Here is a 24452-nt window from a genome sequence, read left to right on the forward strand (position 1 = left end):
CAGATGTCCCTTCTCTGTTGGGCACGGGTCGTCCACGCTCATCCCGAGGCTTGGGGTTCTGGCAGCAAAAGAGAAAAACGCCACCAGCCAGACCACGGGGTATCTGAGAAATGGGGGTGCGCCTGCAACCCCTACAGTCGGCTGACCCGGAAGATCTGGGCTGCTAAGGCCCCGGCAAGGAGTAATTTCACTACTAAGGAAATGTCAGGTTTGGGAGCTTTAGTTACCTGGGTCATTGCCTCCCCTTTCCTTAACCTTACCTGTGGGCACTTGGTAAAAGGGAGGAATTCTGTAACCTTTGCTGGATTGCTTCATGGTGGAAGAAGAAGGTGCAAACCCAAAGAACAGGCAGAGGGTGGGGTCAGGGCACCATCCAGGACCTCTGCAGACAAGGGGCCAGATCCCCCCAGGCCAGCAACAGAGGAGGCTCAAGAGGCTCCAGCTTAAGAACGGGTTTGGAAAATTTCAAGTCCAGACTGGGTCTGAGGAGAGGGCAGACCCCGCCTTTCTGGGCCATACTGCGAGGACTCAATGAGAAAGCACGCTCTGCCCAGGGCAGAAAGCATGTCTTCTGGGGACAGGAGTCTCGGGTCCCCAGAGGGTGACCTGAGACTTAGAGCTGCCCTCACAACAGGGGCTCGGGAGGGGTTCCCATCGCCCTGGTGTGTTCCAGCAGTCAGGAATTTTCAGCCCATTACAGGCCTTGGCTGGAGCCTCAGTGGCTTGGCCTCCCCGCCCCCGCCCTGGGCACAGGTGTCTGTAACCAGAGTGGGCCCACGGCCAAGGCCACCTGGCCCTCGGTGAGAGAGATGGAAGGGGAATCACTACCCAGCTAAGGGTCCGGGGTGTTGGGGTGGAGGTAGATGGTGGAGGAGCGTGGTCTTACATAGCTCCCTGGGCTGCGTGAAAAGCCTCAAACAGAGGAAGGAAAGGCAAGCCACGTACCGAGGCCGTTCTCTGCCAATGCCGCGTGGTTGACGCCGCATTCCGCCAGCTCCTGCTCTCCCACGTCATTCAAATCCAAGCCAGGCTGGTGGGACCCATTTCCAAAGTGCCTCTCGTCCTTCTCAGAGCCGGCATCCCCATTCTCCATGCCATTCTGAGCCTTTTTCAGCGGCATTATCTGCAAACCGCTGGGGGTAGTCCTGTAAGACACTGTCTTGGTGGCCCTGTCGCCTCCCGCGGGGGGCTTGGCTGAATAGCCTTTTTTTGGCTTGGACAGGGAAGGGTTGATGCGCTTCCGTTTATGGGAAGTCCCTTTGCTCTTCCCAGATTCTGAAGGTCTGTGGGAGAGTTTCTCCACCGACGGGCCCCGGCCGTCACGCAGGAGCTTGGAGGCGCTGGCCTGCTTCCCTGACTTGATCCGTTTGTCCTTGGAAACGTGCAGCCCGTTGAATTCGTCGATGAACTCCTCACAGTGCAACAGGTGGTGTTCTGGCTCCCACGTGTCTTCCGTGCTTCCGTAGCCTTTCCATCGGATCAGATACTCCCATTTCCCCTTCTTGTTCTTCCTCTTGTCTACAATCCTTTCGACCTGGGACACAAGATAAGAAAGTGAGCAAGGAGAGGAAAGAAAGCAGAGAGGAGAGAAATTAGTCCCAGGGAACAAGAGGACAAAGCCCACACTCACGACAGAAGCACCTGCCCAACCCCGGGGGCGAGCTGCGCAACACTGGAAGCTGACACTTCCCAGGGGTGCTCAGGAAGGCTGGCTTATTTTAGGACACCACTGAGTGGAACCAGAGGCACTCGGCGATTTCCCATGACAACTGTGTGATGCCATGCCCGCTGGTGGCATCTGTCTGTCCGTCCGAGGTTGACTCTTGCTTGAAATCACATGGCGAGCTTTCACTAAAGTTCTTTATTCAGTTCATTGCACCAAAGTAAAATCAGACATTTAAAGACCAATTTGGTGTGACTTTTTCACCCTTACTTACAGTAAGTAACATTTATGGAGCACTTACATGGTAAGCACTGTGCTACATGTACCCTTATTTGTAATAATATGAACGCTTAGTCACACTCATGGGCCAGGTACTAAACGCCGGGCACGGGTGGTCCCGTTTCATTTTCCCCCGACGACAATCCAGGGCAACAGGTGTTCCTTCTATCCCCAGTGTACACGGAGGAAATGAAGCTTCGGGGACATTAGGTCACCCAACCAACTTCCAAGCTGATAAGGGCAGAGCTGGGATCTGAAACACTCTTGCCCCCAACTTATTTTCTTAATCACAAGGCCACGACAACTCTCTCAACCACAAAAATCTTCCTTCCCGTCCAAAACTGATTGGAATCGACAAAGCCCATTATCCCTCCCTGCTCCCACCCGCAGTAAGCTCCCTCAGCCTCCAATGTGGGGCTAAGAGTTGAGACCTAAATCTCTATTTGTTGGGGTCTAAAGCCATGCGCCACTGTCTACATATCTTCAAAGGTACAAAAATCTGCCCAGTTTCCAAGGATTCTCATGGGAGAGCACACACAGAAAAATGCCAGTCCTAATGCTACGAACTGGTCAGTAAAAGGGAAGATTTCAACTTTGCACTAGATTTGAAATTCTTTAAATTAAAAAAAAAGACAGAAAATTCCCAATGCTCTACCCCCCAAAAAGCTAAATTTCGATGAAAAAGTAAAACACTTACATTCAAAAGTTCATTCCATTTCTATATCAACACAATGGAATTCTGACCCAAAGAAATGAATGAATGAGGAATATGCCCTTGAAACTCGTGAGTAGGAAAACAAGGTGAGAAAGAAGAAATGAATACAGGTTTAACTGATCATTTTTCAAAACGAGTACCAAGTGCACGGGGGTTCATAACAGGACTGTTATATGTACATGTCTGAATTTTTATGATTAAAATTTTCCAAAATAAAAAGTAAAAAAAAAAAAAAAAGTTGAAAAGTGAGATTGTTTCCCAATGGTTGATGTACAACAGAGGCTATGGAAAATAATTAAATGATTTTCACTGCTTTGCACTTAAATAAATATGCAAATGGCTAGGCCATACTGCCTCTTCATAACACGGCTTCTTCAGAGACAATTTAAATGGTTTCCTTAATTGATTTATCTACAATCAAATTGGCCTATTTCTATTAAAATTCCTTTCCTTACAAAATGCTCTGTGAACATCTGTTTTAGATTTATTACATAATTTTTAGATGTATCACACAAACTGTATAACAGTTTAAAAAAGTAAAACCATGCCAAACTAATGCAGTTTCCCAATCTCTGGATTAAGGAACGGGGCTAGCTGAGTTGTCACTTGTAATGAGGTTTCAGAAAGTCCAGAGTCTCCTCTTTCTGGAAGAGCCTGCAGCCTTGCACATTTGGAGGTCTTTGAAGGGAAAAACACTCTGCAGGTTTATAGAGTGAGGAAGGTGAACAGTACCCTGGCCCTGCCCGAAATAGCAGCATTCTCAAGAACACGAACCTAGGAGTAGCAGAAGGAAGCCCAGATATTTCTAAGGAGCTAAGGGATTTGTGTTGGCATGGAGGTCTCCAGCTTCAGAAAGCATATGGAGAAACTTCTTCCCCAGGATGAAGCGGAAAACCATGTTGGACACACAGTCGACACAATGGGTAGGTGGGCAGGTGGATGGATGGATGGATGGATGGATGGAAAAATGCATGGCTGAGGGACGGATGGACACAGGGGTGGAGAGTGGGATTGTGGGGGGAATGCAAGGATGGATAAATGGACAGATGACTGGATTCATGGGTGCAAGGGAGCGTAAAGACGTGAGTTCAGAAATGGACGCATGGGCGGATGGATAGCACTCCCTTATCAAAACAGACCTAGTATAAGGCTATGGAACAAGCCTATCTGGTTTAAATCTCCTGGTAAGCCTTTTATTATGTGTTCTTAAGCAAGTTAAACCTCTTTAGGCCTCATATGATTCATCAAGCAAGGAGGAGATGACAGCACCTACTTCACAGGGTGGTTGTGGAGAATATACAAATAAGTAGTTTTTCATTCCATAATAAAGGTCACTTAATCCTGCCTATCCTCCTGTGAATACAAACTTCGGTGGTATCCAGAGATAGAATGTTTCTCCACCCTGCAGAATATGACCCCCTAAGGATAATCAACTTCTCCCTGGGAAGGAGAGTCAACCTACTTATGTAAGTCCTTCTAATTATGGGAGATCGCTATGCTGAGCAGCCTTACTCAAGAAGCCTGGGGAGTCAGCAAGGGCACAGTGTCCACACAGCTACTGAGGGCCACACTGTGGGTGGGGAGCTTGGTTTCTTCCCTCCTAGTTACAGGAGGAATGAGTCACAAATGGGAAACAGAAGGGCCACTGCCACCACTTCTGGTCCCATGCATAAAGCCACTGGGTAGTCTGACAGCCATTTCTACTTAAATTAACCCAATACCAACAACAAATAGTATTTTAAACAAATATTTTCTTTATTTATCTAGAGAGAGTGTGTGTGTGCACATGAGCAGGGGAAAGGCAGAGGGAAAAGGAGAGAATCTCAAGCAGACTCCATATTGGGCATGGAGCCCAGTGCAGGGCTCAATCTTACCACCCTGGGATCGTGACTTGAGCTGAAACCAAGAGTTGGGTGCCTAACCTACTGAGCCACCCAGGTGCCCCCCACAACAAATAATATCAACAGGACCATCCCTAATAGCCTGATGTGTAGGGGGAAACTATTGGCTCTGCCACTTTCTATCCACACGACCATGGGCAAGTTGCCCCATTTCTCTGGGCCTCAGTCTCCCCATCTGTAAAATAGGTTCACAAAGACTATTTCTTTCAGGTTCACAAAATGAACTGCTTTTATTGAAAGACCAAAATGCTCACAAGGAGCTCAGAAGAAAGTTGGCTCTGAATTTCCCATCATACTTGGAACCTGCAATCTCCTGGGACCTAATTTCCTTCTTTACATCCCTATATAGATTTTCTGACCCTCTTTTCCTCTTTTTCTCAGGAGACTCTCAAACAGAACCAGAATTCTAATTTATACTGGTGATAACAAAAGCCCACGTTATTTAGGACGTGGTCTTGCTAAGGCTCCCCAGCCTCCCCAGCTGTCCCCTAACACCTCACACCTCCTGAAAACACAGACCTGGGCCTCCAGCTCCTGGTGGCCCCATCCTGTGCCCTCTCCCACCTCACCGGCACAAGGCCTCCTGCACCACCTGAAACCCAGTCCCTCCCAATGGAGACCATCATCAATCCTCTCCCCCTGCAATTACTGACAAACACATGAATGATATTAAAAACTCATGGGCTCACACACACCCAACCAGGTCCTTTCTTTCAAAGATAAGCAGTCTGAGACCTTGAACTGTTTGTCAGAGTTCAGCCAAATCATTAATTAACATTTACTCCCTGTGATCCCAGCCAGCATGAGACACTCTCCTATGGCAGGCGGGGACAGGGAGCTTCCAATGCAATTATTACCAGCACCGCCATGACGAGCGGATGGCTGTCTCATTAGGAACAGTAATGATGATAATCACCTTTACTGGTACATGCTGTCCCGGGAACTGTGCTGAGCACTCGTGAGTTTTGAGGCTTCACCTTCATACCCAGGCTGGCAGCTGGACATGTCCCCCACCCTTGGACATGGGAGAAAGCTGAGGCTCAGAGAAGGTAGATGACTTTCTCTGGATCACAGAGTCAGTAGGTGGTGAGTCAAGATGGGACCCCTCACTCGTGAGAGTCCCCAGCCTGAGTCCTCAGCCCCTGGGCCACACCTCACCAGGGGAAGCCATCGGGCTGGGGTGGGGTGGAGGGGGCACAATCCTTAAATGAGCCAGCAGGAGGTAATGTGTGGAAACAAATGACAGTGAGAAGAATGTAAGACAGGAAACAGTGACGGAGGGAACAGGGCTACTCCAGGTCAGACGGGCAGGAAAGACTCCTGTGAGAAAGAACAAGTTAAGCTAACACCAAATAGGGCCTTCAGAGGTGGAAAAAATTTGAACCCGGGACAGGCCTTTCCAAGTAGAGAGAGCTCACTCGCCACCTTCCTCTTCAGCCTTCCACTAGCAGGCGGGTCAAATGTATGTGATACCTACAGACTGACTATATATTATGTACACAGACTCATTCAATCTTCAAAATAACCCAATGAGGCAGGTCATTTTATTCTCTCCCTTTTTTAACAGAGGATAAAACTGAGGCACCCAGAGGTTAAGGCCCTTGGCTAAGACCCTACCTCCGACAATCAGTGGAGAGCGAAGACTTGGCCCAAAGCATCTTGGCTTCAAACCCCATGCTTTCAGTGAGTGCATTACACCCACTATCCACTCGTGCCCAGTAGGCCCAACCTGGCTGAGGACTCACCCTGACAGCGTTTCTACAGTTTCAGACACTTGCCCTCAGCGCTGCCAAGGTCACAGAAGACCTAAAGCAGCGATACATGGCTTAGAGTAGCCTCTTAGGCCTGACTCTCCTAGCTTGCCATGGGGGCCTCCCTCCCCTTCTGCTCCAATTCTCTGTTGGTTCAAATGGAAAGAGATTAACCATCAATAATGTTCCTACTCCAGCTTCCCACCAAACAAGAACAGTATATGAAATTACAGTAGCTCAGAAACCCAGGGTTACCAAAGGTTTTCCAGACTCTTGAAGGAATGCCTCCCACGCCATATGGGACTAGAATGATAAACTTAGTGTTACTAAGACATGACTTTCCTCTGGATGCCAAGAGCAAGAGAGAATAAAGAAAAAGGCCCAGGCCTGCTGTGTGCCCACATATACGTCAGAGCAGCCATCCACAGACATCCCCAGATTCTGGACCTCAAGCCCCACACCTGCAAGGACCTCTCTTTCTGCATCCTTCCAACATCCTGGGACAACTTCCGTGGGCATAGAAAGGCAAAGGAACCCCATTATTACAACTCAGGGTATGAGGTCCCTGGCAAGGATAAAGATAGGACAAGACCGGGAAGCAACTAGGTATGGGCTGTTTTAGATCAGGAAGACTGATTGTTTCAGATTATCTCATCCGAGAAGGCAGTATAAACAGGCAGCATTTCTCACTCAGTCCAGCAAAACTACACTAGAGAAATAGCTGCTGGACCAAGAAATTCGGCTCAGAGTCATGTAATTTAACTAGCCTCCAGGTGAGTCTAGGGGGGACTCAGTAACATCCAAGTGATGAGGGACCAAGAGAAATTCCCACACCCCTCAACTGGAAAACACTGAATCAGACAGACCTCTCTTTGATCAAGAACATGCAGGCAAAACCTGGCAACAACAACATTAGTCACAGACACATTCATGAGAATTTCTAAATTGTATCAGAACTTGATCATCACTAAAGGTTCTTGGTAAAATCATTTTAATGAGGAAAAGCACTACTGCATTTTTACAAAGGGTTTGTGTCGTGTTTTCAAAGGTGGCAGAAAATATGAGCTGTGTTTTTAGAAGAGAGAGAAGGTAAATGATGAAATGAAACCAATAGGCTGAGTCGGACATGGAAATGAAAGGCTCATTTACATAAGAAAGGATGTAAGGAAACGAAAAGAAAAACACAAGCAAAGAAATAAAATTCCCATGGAACCAGGAAAGGACAGAATCAACACCAACATGCAGAAAATCAAATCCCTGAGGGAGACAAGGCACTTGAAAAGCTTTCCAAAGACACAGTGGTTCTTAAAGAAAACCTTACGGAACATGAGAGACATCCAGGAGGGTCATCAGAGATCTAACCAAGGTAAGTCTGGTGGGGGGAAAAAACCAAAATGGGGCAAGAACATGAATAAGGCCTATCAGGAGAAATCTCTGTATCTTAAGTCTGTATGTCAAGGAATGAGCTCAATGATGGGGGAGGCAGAGGTTGAGAATAAACTGACTTAATTCCTTTATTCCTATTCTTTTTTTTTTTTAAAGATTTTATTTATTTATTTGACAGAGAGAAATCACAAGTATACGGAGAGGCAGGCAGAGAGAGAGGAGGAAGCAGGCTCCCTGCTGAGCAGAGAGCCCGATGCGGGACTCGATCCCAGGACCCTGAGATCATGACCTGAGCCGAAGGCAGCGGCTCAACCCACTGAGCCACCCAGGCGCCCCCTTTATTCCTATTCTTTAAAAACTTTTTAAAAAAGATTTTATTTGTTTGTTTGTTTGTTTGAGAGAGATCATGAGTTGAGGGGAAGGGCAGAGGGAGAAACAGACCCCTCATTGAGCTAGAGCCCAATGCGGGGCTCAATCCCAGGACCCTGAGATCGTGAACTGAGCTGAAGGCAGACACTTAACCAAGTGAACCACCCAGGTACCCTACAAAACTTCTTAATTTCAAAAAGTTGAACTCCCCACTCTCATACCCCAACTCTCCCCTAACCAATATGGTTGGAGGAAAAAAAAAATCAGGTTTACTTCATAGAACATTAAAATACCAGAATAAAAATCAAAAAATAAATAAATATTATAAATTTAGGAATTCTAAAACCAGTGAAGTGGACCTTCACATGAAAAGGAAGGGGGAAAATATCTCATGTGCTAAGGAACAAAATACATATAACCGCCCATTTAAAAAATGACCTCAAGGATCCTGCAGTGCCAGAAAATAAGAAAGTATTTAAAAATTAAATAAATAAGCTTCGAATGATGGGAAAATGCCAAAAGGAACCAACCGAAAGAGCTCCTGATGGCCAAAGCTAGAACAATTTGAATAAGAAAATAAATAGTTATAGTACTACATTTATAACCCAAAGAGTAAAATAAATATCCATGAGCTCATCTGTTATAAATAAATGAATTACTTATTAGAAGTTGCCTGCAGGCCAAATCCGGCCCAAGGCCTGTTTTTAAAAATTTTATTTATTTATTTGACAGAGAGAAATCACAAGTAGATGGAGAGGCAGGCAGAGAGAGAGAGAGGGAAGCAGGCTCCCTGCTGAGCAGAGAGCCCGATGCGGGACCCGATCCCGATCTCAGGACCCTGAGATCATGACCTAAGCCGAAGGCAGCGGCTTAAACCACTGAGCCACCCAGGCGCCCCCTGTTTTTAAAAATAAAGATATCTCGGAACATACCCATGCCCATTCATTTATGTATTATCTATGGGTGTTCCAAACCACTAAAGTGTAACAGAGACTGCAAGACCTGTAAGGTCTAAAATGTTACAGACCCATCAGGTCTAAAAAGCTATCTGGCTTATTAGAGAAAAAGTCTGCTGACTCTGGAATAAATAAACAAATGGGGTAGAAAAGACCAATATTTCTTGCAGAAGAATTCCAAATAATCAATGTATAAAGAATAAGGCAAACAGGAAAATCCCTACTGGAATACCACAGAAAAAACTGCTACAGTCAAGATCCACAGATCCAAGATCTAAAATTAGTGGATAAAACTTTAAAGAGAAATGGATACTTGTATACCATCAAAGTATCCCCCTAATATACTTATTAACTACGATGGTAGTTTTAACAGATTCCCATGAATTGATACCCCTCCTTTAGGGGATGGAGCTTAATTCCTCTCCCCTTGAGTGACAGGACTCAAGAACGTCTTTCTAATGAGTAGAGTATATGAAGGGGGACAGTAGCTGTACAGTGGAGAGACCTGGCAAACCAGTGCTCAAGGTTATCTCACCCATGATAAAACATGTCAGTGCCATGCATACTCCAACACACTTCACTTAGAAGGGCACTTTCCTCTGTGGTATAATGTCTCAAACCCATTACCTCTTGAGGAAACATCAGACAAACTCAAACTGAGAAACAATCTACACAGCAAAAACACCTGATCAGTCATTTAGAAGTGTCGAGGTCATGTAATGAAAGCAAAGATGGGGATACTGTCTGGGATTAGAGGGGTGCTGAGAAGGTCATGACCAGATGCTGAACCAGATCCTGCAAAGGACATTCACAAAATACTGGTGAAATCCTGGTGAAGTCTACAGTTTAGTTCATAATGCAGCATCAATGTTAATTTCTTAGTTTTGATAGATGTATATGATGTAAAATGTACATTAACGGTGAAAACTGGTTAAGGGAGTATATGGGAACTCTGTGTACTATCTCCATAATTCTAAAAATCTAATACTATTCCAAATGGCTGTTTTTAGATTTTATTTATTTGACAGAGAGAGAGAGAGAGCACACAACCCAGGAGGAGAGGGCATGGGACAGGGAGAAGCAGACTCCCTGTTGAGCAGGGAGCCCACCTCAGGGCTCGATCCCCAGGACTCTGAGATCACAACCTAAGCAGACACTCAACTGACTGAGTCACCCAGGTACACCTCCAAATGTTTTTTTTTTAGTTTTTAAAGTACAAGTGTAGTATCTAGTATACACAATTGTACTAAATCTAAAAAAAAACTTATGAATATTAACAACAATCATAAAACCTAATAATTTTAAGCACTCATCATTTATTTGTTTAGTGATAGAACTTAAAATAATAGGGGCGCCTGGGTGGCTTGGTTGGTTAAGCCTCTGCCTTCGGCTCAAGTCATGGTCTCAGGGTCCTGGGATCTAGTCCCGCATCAGGTTCTCTGCTCAGCGGGGAGCCTGCTTTCCTCTCTCTCTCTGCCTGCCTCTCTGCCTACTTGTGATCCTTATCTGTCAAACAAATAAAATCTTAAAAAAAAAAAAAGAAAGAAATTAAAATAATAAGCAAAGATAAGGGCACGTGGATGGATGGCTCAGTTGGTTGGGCGACCAACTCTTGATTTCAGCTCAGGTCACAATCTTGAGGCCATGCGATAGAGAACTGCAACAGAGTCCACATGGCTGGGGATCTGCTTGGGCTTCTCTCTCTCCCTGCCCCACTGCCCCTCCCCAACTCATGCACATGCACGCTCTCTCACTTCTAAAATGAATGGATGAATCTTTAAAAAAAATGTAAGCAAAGATCCATCAGGCAGTACCAAATTTTGTACTGAGTATCAATGTAAAATTAAGGAGCAAAATGCATTAAATAGAAGAAGAAGATTTTCTCCATTAAAAATACTCGCTAAATAGATAATAGGCATGAACTTTTCTGCAGCAAATAACAGATCAAAAAATTATTTAAAAATTCAACAGAAATTGATAGAAACTATTTGAACTGAAGACTTAAACTCAATATTTCAGACATGAGAGATAAAGCAAATGGAAAACAGGGATATAAGAAATACAAATAATATAAATATGATGGTCACTCTAGTAAATATTGCAGGTATTTGTATAAAATGAAACCTTTAATTTCATAATTTGTAAATAAAATAAAATCTACAAAATTTATAGAAAACCACTTTCAGAACACTTATAAAAATTGATTATGTACTAAAATATCAGAGAAAACTAATAAATTCTAAAAAGAAAATGCTATATATACACTACATTCTCCAAAGACAATGCTATAATACTAGATGAAAGCACAATTTAAAAATAAATCCCAACTAATATTATAAATGAAAAAACCCTCAGGACCATCAGATAAAGACCTAAGAAAATTTATAATAATGATTTTTTTTAAGTAAAAACTAAGTACAAACATATTATCAAAGTACTAGGATGAAGGGAGGGAGGGAGGGAAGTTAGAAGGAAGGAAGGAAAGAGTTCAGTATTAACTCTGACTAATCAGTAAAAGAAAAAATCACTCTTGGGAAGTAAGAGGAAAGAATAAATATCAAAGTAGAAATTAACAAACTAGAAAACACAAAATCTGAAACTACTAACATTCAAAAAATTAAAATAAAGGGCAAAATGGCAGAGTAGGCAGCTCCAAAAACCTGTGTCTCCAAAGAAACACTGAAAAACTGATTCAAAAAAGTCAGAATCAACCCTTTAAGAATTCTGGAAAACAAAGTTTATAGCAACCACACAAACACTGAATCAAGAAAAACACAACTTAAAAATAGTAGGAAAGCAGGGGGCGCCTGGGTGGCTCAGTGGGTTGAGCTTCTGCCTTCAGCTCAGGTCATGATCTTGGGGTCCTAGGATCAAGTCCCACATCAGGATCTCTGCTCAGCAGGGAGCCTGCTTCCTGCTCTCTCTCTCTCTCTCTCTCTGCCTGCCTGCCTCTCTGCCTACTTCCGATCTCTCTCTGTCAAATAAATTAAAAAAAAAAAAATAGTAGGAAAGCTTTGCAACACTTTTGCTTGCCCTTGACCATCCCATTCCCCAGCTCATCAGCAGTCTTGAATATGGTAATATGGCAGCCCATATTCCCAGTGTAGAAACATGGTCCTTGGTTCTTGAGAGAGTAGAACGGACCTTATCCTCAAAGAACTGTGTTTGTTCTAACTGGTCTATGGATTACCTGAAAGATGGACACAAGCAGTTACTTTTGTTTTGTTATTCCTGAAACTTGGGATGGAAAAATGGCTATGGAGAGTCATTCTTTCAAAACAATGTAAGGCAAATGAACAATCTGCTGCCAACTGGGGCAAAAGGGTGTCACTGAGAAAAAAAATAGATGCACAGAAAGCCTGGGAGGAAAGGTGAGAAAGCTTCTTCAGAAAATTAAAGAATTCAAAAATGCCCGTGTATACTGGAAATTTAAAATCTAAGCACTTGCCCAGGGCAGACTGCATTCTGGGGAAAGACTTGCGACAGCCCTACACTTTTCACTTCTGGCTGATCTCTAGGCTTAGTGCGAGGACAAGTGAATGACCTGGCTGAGCAGTGAAGGAATGTCCCAACAGAGTCAGTCTAGGAGAATCAGTCTTTCTGTCCTTCATTCTTTCTCTTTCTCTCTTTCTTCTTTCTTTCATCCTTTCTCTCTTTCTCTTTATTTCTATTTTTATTTCTCCTGGAATACAAGGAAATCTGTCACAACTAGCTTAATATAATCTAAAGGAACAGAAACTTCATAAACCACACATGACTATGAATACAGACTTTACAAAAAGAGCTTAGAGAGGTCTCTAAACAAACAGTAACAAATCACAAGAAGAAACAAAAAGAAACTCTGAGAACAGGGAGGAATCTGATTTCCAGAGTTACCCACATTCTAATTGCCCAATTTCCAACAAAAATCTATATGAAACATTAAAATAAACAGGAAAGGGGCACCTGGGTGGCTCAGTCAGCTAACTGTCTGCCTTTGGCTCATGTCATGATCCCAGGGTCTTGGAATCAAGCCACACATTATGCTTCCTTATCAGCAGGTAATTTGCTTCTCCCTCTCCCTCTGCCCCTTCCCCACTGTGTGGTCTCTCTCTCTCTCTCTCTTTCTTTCTTGCTTTGCTCTTTCAAACAAATAAAATCTTTTAAAAAAATAAAAACAAAAATAGAGCAGGGAATGTGACCAATTAACAGAAGAAATTAACAGACTATCACTGAGGAAGGACAGACATGGGACTTGGTAGACAAAGGCTTCAAATCAACTTCCTTAAATACGCTCAAGGAAGTAGAGGAAAACAAGGACAAAGAGGTGAAGCCAGGGTAACAATGTCTCAACAAATAGAAAACATCAACAGAGATTTTAAGAATCATAAAAAGGAACCAAACAGAAATTTGAGATCTGAAAAGTATAATAACTTAAATGAAAATGTCACCAGAGAGTTTTAGTAGAAGATTTAAGCAGGCAGAAGGAAGAATCAGTCAACTTGAAGACAGCTCAACTGAAATTATCCAGTCTTAGCAGAAAGGAAAAAATGAAGAAAAAATAAAATAAACATAACCCAAGAGATCTGTAAAACTCCATCAAGGTTAACAACATATAAACAATGGGTGTTCTAGAAAGGGAGGATGAAAAGGGGCAGAAAGAATATTTGAAGAAAGAAGAGCAAAAAATCCAAATTTTATGAGCTATGTAAGTACATACATTCAAGTTCAACAAATTCCAAGTAGGATAATCTCAAAGAGATCTACAAGAGACACATTATAATTAGATAGTTCAAAGACAAATCCAAAGAGAGAAACTTAAAGGCAGCAAGAGGGAAACACCTCATGTCCAAGAAATCCTCAATAAGATTAAGAGTCAGTTTCTCATCAGGAATGATGGAGGCCAGAGGACAGTAGAATCACATTAAAATGCTGAAAGAAAAAGCTGTCAACCAAGAATTTTACATTTGACAAAACTACCCTCCAAAAATGAAAGGAAAATTATGATATCCCCAGATAAACAAAAACTAAGGTAATAATATCACTAGTAGACTTTCCCTAAAAGATAGGCTAACAGGAGTCCTTTAGGCTAAAATTAAAAGACAACAGACAATAAATTGAAGCCGTATGAAGAAATAGCAAACTGCAGAAAACCAATAAGTAGATATAAAATCCAGAATTACTGTATTTTTCACTTGCAACTTATTGTTTCCTATATGACTTAAGACAAATGCACTTAGCAATAATTATATATGTATGTTAATGGGTATACTATATAAAGATATAATTAGTGATAATAAAAACAGTGGGAGGGAGCTGTATATAAGCAGAGTTTTTCTATGATATTAAAACTACACTGATATTGAAACTTAGGATGTTAATGGTAAATCCCATAGTACCACTAAGAAAATATCTTTAAAAATGTACAGTAAATGGGCGCCTGGGTGGCTCAGTTGGTTGGATGACTGCCTTCGGCTCAGGTCATGATCCTGGAGTCCCGGGATCGAGTCCCACATCGGGCTCCCAGCTCCATGGGGAGTCTGCTTCTCCCTCTGACCTTCTCCTTGCTCATGTTCTCTCTCACTGTCTCTCTCTCAAATAAATAAATAAAATCTTTAAAAAAAATGTACAGTAAAGGAAATGACAAAGAAATCAAAACGGTATATTACAAGAACTGATCCTTGAGACAAGGGAATAAAATAGATGAATTACTGATTAATCTCACTGAAGAAGAAATACAGTAAATACAAATAAAGTGAATGAAACAGAAATGAAACAACAATATAACAAATGTAAATTAAATTCATGCAATACTATGTATTCTAACATGCTGAAAAGTTTGGAATATGAAGTGAAATGCATATTATAAAATAATATGTGCATTAGCAAAAATGACTCAGAAGAAACTGACATTGGAAAGAAACAGATACAGTTACTAAAATTAAATATCTAAACCAAACAATAACTACAGGAAAAAAATGAGTAGTCACTAAACAAATTCCTAAGAAAAGGTTCTAACTTAAATTAGTCTACCCAAGAAACTTTCAGATATTTAAGACATCAGTAGTTCCAATAGTAACAGATATTATTTTAGTGCATTGAGGAAAAAATGGAAAGCTTCCAAAATCTACTGAACAAATTTACTCTTGCCTTTGTGAAAAGTCTTGAAAATGATAGCATTAACAATAAAAATCTACATAACAATCCCACTGATCAATATAATACAAATGTCTTAAATGGAATTAGAAAACAAAAAGAAATAAAATGTTTAAAGAATAAAATATCTTGAAGTTACAGATGGTAGAATTTTAAAAATACTAAGATAAGTTTCATGTTAATTGGTAAAAGAAAGAAAAATGACACACTCTTAATAAATGTATCAACTCAATTTCCCAAATTATAAATTCATTCCAGACCATCTCCCCCTACAAAAAAGGACTTAAAATAGATATGTCAAAGGAGAGCTATATTAAATTAGCAGTTTGCCTCAATATTAATAGTAAAATCTAATAGGTACTCCCAATGAAGTCAAAATCAAAACAAAGATATATACAATGTTTTCATTATTAAGCTATTTTGGGTGAAAAGAACAGCACAAGAAAATATTAAATAGGAAAAGGAGAAATGAATACAGGAAAAAAGGGTCAAATTATCATGATCTGTAGATAATATGATTACACATCTTCTATCTCTAGAAAATGTGAGATAGTAGAAAAAATTTGACTTGACCAGAACTGAAAAAGTTTAGCAAATGATTAAGTATAAAATAAGTATTAATAATTCACTATCAACTTTGTTCCAGAAGGAAACTACACATTCTCTTCAAATATGCATTAATTACTCACAAAAACAAGTATGTATTATCCTGCGAGGCAAATCTCAATATACTAGAGAAACAACAGAAATCACACAGTCCATAATTTCTAATTTGTTCTAATAAAATTCTGAATCAACAACAAAAAAAAAAGACAGAAGAATAATCTATGGTCTGGCTTATAATTTCTACTCCAAATGTGGAACTGAAAAAAAGCACTACTCCCCACTTCACAACAACAACAAAGATCCAGACAAATCTATGTTCCTGACTGGTCTAGAACTCATCAGAGAGCGGATACTGAGTAAAAAAACAACTAGCTCAAAGTCTCAGATGCTAGTAGAGAGATATTGAAGATGGTACCTTGAGTGGGTGCTTCTGGACCAGCTCTAATGGAGAAGGTGAAAAATGCAAGACCAGATGAGAAAATTCAGTGGAGTTAAAGAAATCATTAAAAAATCAAATAAAAATGCAAGAAATCAAGATTATAATAAAAGAGATGAAGATTACAGTTGACAGAGTGACTGGCAGACTCAACATACCTAATGGGAAAAAAATCAGAAAATGTGAAAGTAGATCTGTAGAAATTAGCCAAATTGAAAGACAAATTTAAAAAGTAGGGAGAAAAAAGGGTATGTAAGATCTGTAGAATGAAACCAAATACTCTAATATGCATATCATTGGAATCTCAAAGGGAGAAGAAAGGGAAAATGGGCAGAAGAAATACTTGAAATATGAGTAGGCAAAAAAGTTCAAAATTAATGATAGTACCAAACCACTAATGCAGAGTTCAGAAAATACAGAGCAGGATAAATGCTCATCCCACAAAAGAACACAATATAACACAATATACCAAGTCATATGATTTGAAACCACAGAAAACGAAATAGCAGAGAGAAAATCTTGCCATCAGAGAAAAAGGAGACATTTCATAGCAAAAAAACAAAAATAAAAATTATATCAGACTTCTTACCAAAAACCATGCGTGACAGAACATGGAGAAATAGTATCTTCAAAGTGATTTTTTAAAAACTGTCAATCTACAACTTGGCATCCAGCAAAAATATCTTTCATAAGAAAAAGAAAGATCTCAGATAGAAACTAAGAGACTTCATCACCAGCACACCCACTCTATATAGAATGTTGAAGAAGTTCTTCAGATAAAGAAATAGGACACCAAACAGAAACTTGGATCTACACAAAGAAATAACACAGAGAGTGGGATAAATGAAGGTAAAAATAAAAATTTTTCATTACCTTGAATTGCTCTAAAGTTAAACGAGTGTCTTAAGTAAAAAGAGCAGGAATGTACTGTGTGTTCCTGGCAAATGTTAAAGTAACATGTTAGATAAGAGTAAGACAGAAGGGGAAGGGAAATGGGAATACAGTATCACAAGATCATCAAACTACATGCAAAGCAGGGTAAGTTACGTGTAGGTAAACTGGGTGAAGATATATCATGTAAGCTTTAGGGCAATTACCTTAAAAAATAAACAGGAGGTATAAATAACTGTGAAGACTGAAAAGCATCATGAGAAATGCTAAGCTTTAAAAAAGAATTTTAACTCCAATAGTGCAAAAAATATTGAAACAAAGAACTGATGGGGCAAATAAAAAAAACAGCTGGCAAGATGCAAAATCATAATACAATTATTTATGTAATTGTATATTCTTGTAAATGGCATAAACATCAAATTAAAAGACTCATACAGTCAACCGGGATGAAAAAGAAGACAACTAGATGTTGTTTGAAGTCATCTACTTTCAGTATAAAGACATGACCACTAATGAAAAGAAAGCTTGAATAATTATATTAATATCAGACACAGTAGAGTTCAAAACAAAGAATACTACTAAAGAAAAACAGGAGCATAACATAACAATAAGAGTAAGTTCTCTAAGAATATACAACAGTCCAAAATGTTTATGCAGTTAACCAAATTACAGGTATATAAAGCAAAAACTGAAGGGAGAATTAGATAAAATACACAATTATGGTTGGAGGCTTCAACATTGCTCTCCTAATGAACAGAACAGGAATATATAAAATCAATAACAATACAAAATACCTCAAAAACATGATGAGGCAGTTTGACAAAATGGACATTTTAAAAACACCTTACACAGAGTTACATGTTGCTTGCAAGGGCACACGGAACACTTACTATACTCAGGGCCATAAAACAAACCATAAAAAGTTGAAGCGAATAGAAATCATCAAAACTGTGTTCATTGGCTGTAACAAAATTGTGTAATAAAAATATACACAAATATATCTGGAAATCTCTCCCTTGATACTTAGAAATTAAACCCCACACTTCTAAATTAACCCATGAGCCAAAGAAGTTCCCAGGAAATTTTGAAAATATTTTAAACTAACTGACAGTGAAATGAATGCATCATATCAAAGTTGCAGGAGGCAGATAAAACAGTGTTCAGAGGGAAATTTATAGCATTCTGTGCTTATCTAAGAAAAGAAGGAAGGTCTAAGCTTACACCTTAAAAAAAATTACAAGGAAGAGCAATTAAACTCAAAGCTAGCAAAAAGAAGAAAATAATAAAGATAGGAAGAAATTAAAAACAATAAAATTATAGAGAATATCAATGAAATAAAAAGCTGGTCCTTTGAAAGCATTTCAAAATTGTTAAACTTCTAGCCAGACTTAGGACAAACTGAAAAAAAAAATACCTATAACGGGAATGAAAGATTGAAGGGACACCCACAGGTATACATGTAAGTCTATGATCCATGGTTCCCACTGGGTTGGGGAGAGAGAGAGGTACATAGGTAGAGCACAGAGGACATTTAGAGCAGTGAAAGTACTCTGTACTATAGTGATGGACACATGTCATTACACATCTGTCCAAACCCATAGCTGGTACAATGCCAAAAGTGGCCCTAATGTAAATTACTGACTTTGAGTGATAATGGGCTCATCGATTTAAAAAAAAAAAAAAAAAAAGACAAATGACAGATCAATGAAATACCGACATTTGTAAGAAAGGGCTGTTGTCTATGCTGTTAAAAAAAAGCACCTTTTTTTTTCATTATTATGTTCAATTAGCTAACATAAGTTTTTTGTTGTTTTCTTTTTATTTTTTATTTATTTTCAGCATGACAGTATTCATTATTTTTTTCACCACACCCAGTGCTCCATGCCATCCGTGCCCTCTATAATACCCACCACCTGGTACCCCGACCTCCCACCCCCTGCCCCTTCAAAACCCTCAGATTGTTTTTCAGAGTCCATAGTCTCTCATGGTTCACCTCCCCTTCAAATTTCCCCCAACTTCCTTCTCCTCTCTAACTCCCCATGTCCTCCATGCTATTTGTTATGCTCCACGAATAAGTGAAACCATATGATAATTGACTCTCTCTGCTTGACTGATTTCAACTCAGCATAATCTCTTCCAGTCCCGTCCATGTTGCTACAGAAGTTGGGTATTTGTCCTTTCTGATGGAGGCATAATACTCCATAGTGTATATGGACCACATCTTCCTTATCCATTCGTCCATTGAAGGGCATCTTGGTTCTTTGCACAGTTTGGCGACCGTGGCCATTGCTGCTATGAACATTGGGGTACAGATGGCCCTTCTTTTCACGACATCTGTATCTTTGGGGTAAATACCCAGGAGTGCAATTGCAGGGTCATAGGGAAGTTCTATTTTTAATTTCTTGAGGAATCTCCATACTGTTCTCCAAAGAGGCTGCACCAACTTGCATTCCCATTAAAAGTATAGATTGCTCTAGGCAGTATCAACATTTTAACAATGTTTATTCTTCCGATCCAAGAGCTAACATAAGTTTTTGATTCATTAGTTGCATATAACACCCAATGCTCATCACAACAAAAAATACCATTTAAATCAACTTAAAAAAAAAAAAAAAGAAAAACCAATAAAAATGGGGGGGGGGCAGATAAAAACATCCAAAGAATTAAAAACAGACACAACTTATTTAAAGGCAGGGCCAATCTCATTCCTAATCAGGGAAAGTGAAAACAAAACAATGAAAAGGGCAGAAATAAGGTTGATAATATATGTTGGGAAGGGTGTGGGGGAAAGGACAGCCACAGGTGCCCTTGTACCCCCTTTAGGGAGGGTCATTTAATAAATACATGAAAAATTTTAAATGCCCACTTAACAGACATCTTAAGAAATTTTAAATGCCCCTCACCCCCCACCACACACATGGCATACAGTCATGTTACACTAGTTCAGGCCAAAGGACCCTGGCAGAAGAAATGTGGGTCTCCTCTGAACAGAAATAACCCACTTCCTGCTCTCTCCTTTCCATGCTAGTAACCAAGGAAATCATGAATTGCTTTTGGCTGCAGCCAAGGGGTAGTTCAGCCTCCAAGAGAGGCCTGGGCCCCTGAGGGACTGGGTGGAGCCGAACACCCCACCAACCTTCCCCGAGCCTACAGCAGGAATGAGAAACAACCCTTTGTTGTATTAAGCCACTGGGAATAAAAACCTGCACAAACCCTTGACCCAGCAATTTGCATTCTGGGTATCCAATTCTGGGAAAAGAAAGAGATGTGAACTATATAGGTAACCCTCTATCAAAGGAGAATGGTTAAAGAAATTAAAATAGAGCTATATGCTTTGGCCTAATAGTAGGATTCCACTCATGTCAAAATATACACAGGCAAATGATAAAGATCTAGAATAAACCACTGTTAATTGTCTAACTCTCAGGCAGGGTAAGGGGCGCTAGGAGGGATAGGGCTTTTCATTTTTATTCAATATTCTTCTGTATTGTTTAACTTTTCTCAATTGCAGGCAATTTCTAAAGCATCGGGGCCATATTTAAATCAATAAGAATATTTTCTTAAATGAATGCATTTCTCATACAACTTAAATGACCAGTGAGAAGACATGAGGGGAGGCGTGAACACATTCCAAAAAAAGCAACCAAAAAGATTAAAATAGCGAAGTCTAACTTGAACAAGAAATATTGAGAAACCAGAAGAAGAAAAGCCACAAAATCCAGCAGAGAGATTTTAAAAGGCTCAAATGAATGGAGCGGTACGTACAATGTGTCTGAATGGAAAGTCGTCACACATTAAAGGTGTCAGATTGCAACAAGCCGATCGATAAATATAATGCAGTTACAATCAAAATCCCAATGGGTCCCATTTTCAGAACTGCACAAAATGATTCTCAAGTACCTTTGGGAGAATTAAAGAAAAATAGTCGACTAGTTTTGGAAAAGAAAGATAATGAGGAGGCAATGCCACACAACAGAACACAGCATAAAGCCGTGACACTGTCAGCATTGTACTGGGGCAGGGGGACAAGAATCAGCTGAACAAGAGAGAAAGTCCCGAAGAGAGCCCTTAGTAAATAAAATTGCTTTTATTTTTTAAAGCATCAAAAATCAGTGCCAAATGGAAGAATCCTTGAGTTAGTGGCCCTGGAACAGTTAAATAGGAATGGGGTAGAACACGCATCTTTACTTCACAATAGAGGGATGAGAGTGTGGGGTTTGTTTAAAAATTAACTCTGGGTGGTTTCAAGAGTCAGCAAGTTGAAATGCACACATTCACACCACCCAACACAAGATCATGAAACCCAAGCCGGGGAGTGGGAGAGATAAAGAGAACAGGTAAATAGTCAATCTGATTTTTAGTTGAAAGATAACCTACATCACTCGGGGGGGGGGGGGGGAATGTGTATAAAAAGAAACAAAATCAAATGGCACACAGTGAAATGGAAAAAAACCAGGACCAATGTCAGAAAAGCTTAATTAATCTCCATATGAGGATCTCAGGAAGATCCTTAATAGAAGTACATACATGGGCAAAGGACAGGGGGAAACCGCTCACAAAGCACACAAATGGCTAGTAAATATGTAAAAGCATTTTATCTCATAAAAGAACAAAGAAATAGAAACAAAAACAAGAATGAGGTTCTGGTGTTGAAAGCTATCAAATTAAAAATGATTTTTCTGAAACCTGGGTGCCCCCGATACACCCTGATACACTTCATGTTGTGAAGCGGACAACTTTCAGAAGGGAATTTTCTGGTATGTAGTACGAGCCTTAAATGGTCCCTATGCTTTAACCTAGCAAGGTCTCCTCAAGGACTTCAAAACTTTGGCAAACCATCGTGCATACTTACTGCCGCATTACACGGAAATGCACGAAACCCGAACTCTCTAATGCACATGTCAAAAGGAAACATGCAAGCCCTGAGAATGAGTTCTACAAACAGGTTTCAATGATGTAGGAAAGTGACGCAACATGCAATGAAAAACAAAGATTTTTCATAATTGCAGGGAATTCTAGGTCATTCCAGGAATCACTCGCTCTCAAGGAAATCAATCTGTGTCCATGCCCTCTTTGCAATGCGACTTTGCCTCTCGTCCCATCAAGGCTGGAGCCCATTTTCCAGCCCTTGAATCTGGACTTGCCTTGTGACTTGGGTGGTTTCTACTTTTGCCTCCATGGCTCACTGTTCTGAGACCACCACACGGAGAAGCCGGCTGAGCCCTAGTGCACAATGAGAGGACACGAGGTGCCCAGGCACCTGCCGTCACTGCACACCAGAAGGGTGGGTGCGGCCCCCTGGGACCCTCCAATCCAGCTGTGTGAGTGAGCCCAGGGGGCACAGCATAGGCACTGCCCAGCCCACCCACTGAATCAGGAGACCTGATGATTCTCAGCCACCAAGTCTGCTGCTGATACACCAGGATACAAAATTTCATGGAAGAGTTAGTTCAGTCATGTAGCACATCACACACATAACCCTCGACAAAAAGAAGAAAATGTGAACAGGAATATAAAACCTTTTTTAAAGAATTATCTCAAAAACAGAGAATACAGGACCCACATACACACATACCTGGGCGAAAAGAGAAGTTAATGATCTTTATAGTCTTTCATATTTATAAAGAATCCTTTTATTCATAGAAAATGTATGTGTATGGTGTTAGGCTTTAAAAATTAATATACCTCCCCAACTACACGATGAACTCCTTGGTGGCAGAGGCTATGTCTTTCCACTGTGAACCCTAAGGCTTGTCACACAGTAGGTGACCAATAAATGCATCCTAAGTGAAAGAACAGGTTACCTTCTCAGAGGCAGGACTGGGCGGCAGCTACTAGAGTCCTCAGGGTTCCCTGGATTGCCTTCAATGTTCACTGGTGCAGACCAGCGCCCATGGGTCAATAGTCGCCCACCCAACCTGCCCTACAGCAGGCCTCCTGGTCAGCATGTGCAGGCTCAGGGTGTAGGGCCTGCCTGAGGCATCCTCTAGGGATCATTCTGGTTACCCCGCATCATCCTCAGACTCAAGGGGAAAGACGAATGACCAGTCCTTCTTCTAGAACTGGACCGGGGGGCCGGAGTCTGCTCCATGCCTGGCTCCTGGTACGGGCTCCCTGGAGTCCTGCCTCCCTGACGGGGGGTTCCCCCTCCCCTCCCAGGCCTCTGTTTCCAAAACCACACCTACACTTGCCCACCCTTGGAGAACAGCCTCACCCTGTGGGGCCAACGTGTTGGAGTCAAACCTTGCAGCCGGGTAAGCGCAGGGGCCCTCCTCCTCTCTCCCAAAGCTCACACGGGGCAACCCTTTGAGGGGCACAAGGCAGCAGGTGTGTGCATGTGGTTGGAGGGACCGGACATGAAGGTGCCTGGTAAAATCTCAAATATCTGAGGTGAGCAAAATGTTTGCTTCCTACCAGTCAGATACGCCAGGCAGTGCTCTCTGGCTACTCACCGGCTAACGCCCTTCTCACCCTCCCCCTACCCATGCCAGACATTGTTAATCAATCACCGTCCCCCACCCCATCACCCAGACCAACCCAAGATGCTTGGCACAGAAGGTAGTACACAAAAGCACTCAGAAAATTATTTATTTCCGTAGAACACGCAGAACACGCATTAGGCCAGGTCTACTCTCTCTACTTCTGTGATTTTAATGTCCCTAGTAGGGAGGCAGCTTCAAAGAGGCCAGAACCCAAAGCTTCCTCAGGTTGGCTTCTCCAAACTCCAGACACTGTAGTGGCATCATTCTGATGTCAAGACCCAACATGGAAGTCATAATCCTTTACTAATTTTTAAAAGAATTCACGTTTTACCAAAAAAAAATTAAAAAAAAAAATCCTTGTTTGTAACAGAATAACTAAGTCCAGCACTCCACAGAGGCAGCCCCATGAAGTTGGAGGAATGCAGGTTATGGGCGCCCTGGCACAGGTCCGGTACTGGTACTTGTAGAGGGTTATAATATAAGGTACACTGTTTCCTCATCTTTCACTGGGAACATTCAAGTAAGACTGTTCGTGTCTCTTGGGCCATAAGTGTTTTCTCTCCAGGAAGCTGTCGGGATCCTGAGGGAGGCTACACGACCTTACAGTTCCCAGAAAGCACGACAGATGGTACCTCTTCCAGCAGAAAGGTTCAGAGGACCAAGCCCCCAAGGCTGAGGCAAAGGCAGTGCCCTTCCCTCCTCTGTACCTCATGGGGAGGCTGAGGAGATGTTAGGTCAATGGAAGAACCAGAATGGGAGGGACAGAGAAAAGGGAACTCTCACTCACGGGAGAGGAACTGAGAAAGTCACATCCTTGTCGGCACAGCCTCACCACCACTCCCCACTGAGGGTGACAACACCAGCCCATTTTGAAAATGAGGA

The 24452-nt window shown here is 41.4% G+C and overlaps 1 protein-coding gene across 1 annotated transcript in view; it reads right to left on the bottom strand.

Annotated features, from left to right (window-relative positions):
- The window catches only part of CDYL2 (chromodomain Y like 2), a gene marked incomplete at its 5' end in the record, with an annotated part of 165665 nt that overhangs the window by 56043 nt on the left and 85170 nt on the right, over window positions 1–24452 (bottom strand). The window contains one exon of the mRNA XM_059381635.1: window positions 946–1534. Within this exon, the coding sequence (XP_059237618.1) occupies window positions 946–1534 (589 nt within the window). The remainder of the gene's footprint in view (window positions 1–945; window positions 1535–24452) is intronic.

This window comes from Mustela nigripes, chromosome 17 (genome assembly GCF_022355385.1).
Source record: "Mustela nigripes isolate SB6536 chromosome 17, MUSNIG.SB6536, whole genome shotgun sequence".
In the NCBI taxonomy this organism is placed as follows: domain Eukaryota; kingdom Metazoa; phylum Chordata; class Mammalia; order Carnivora; family Mustelidae; genus Mustela; species Mustela nigripes.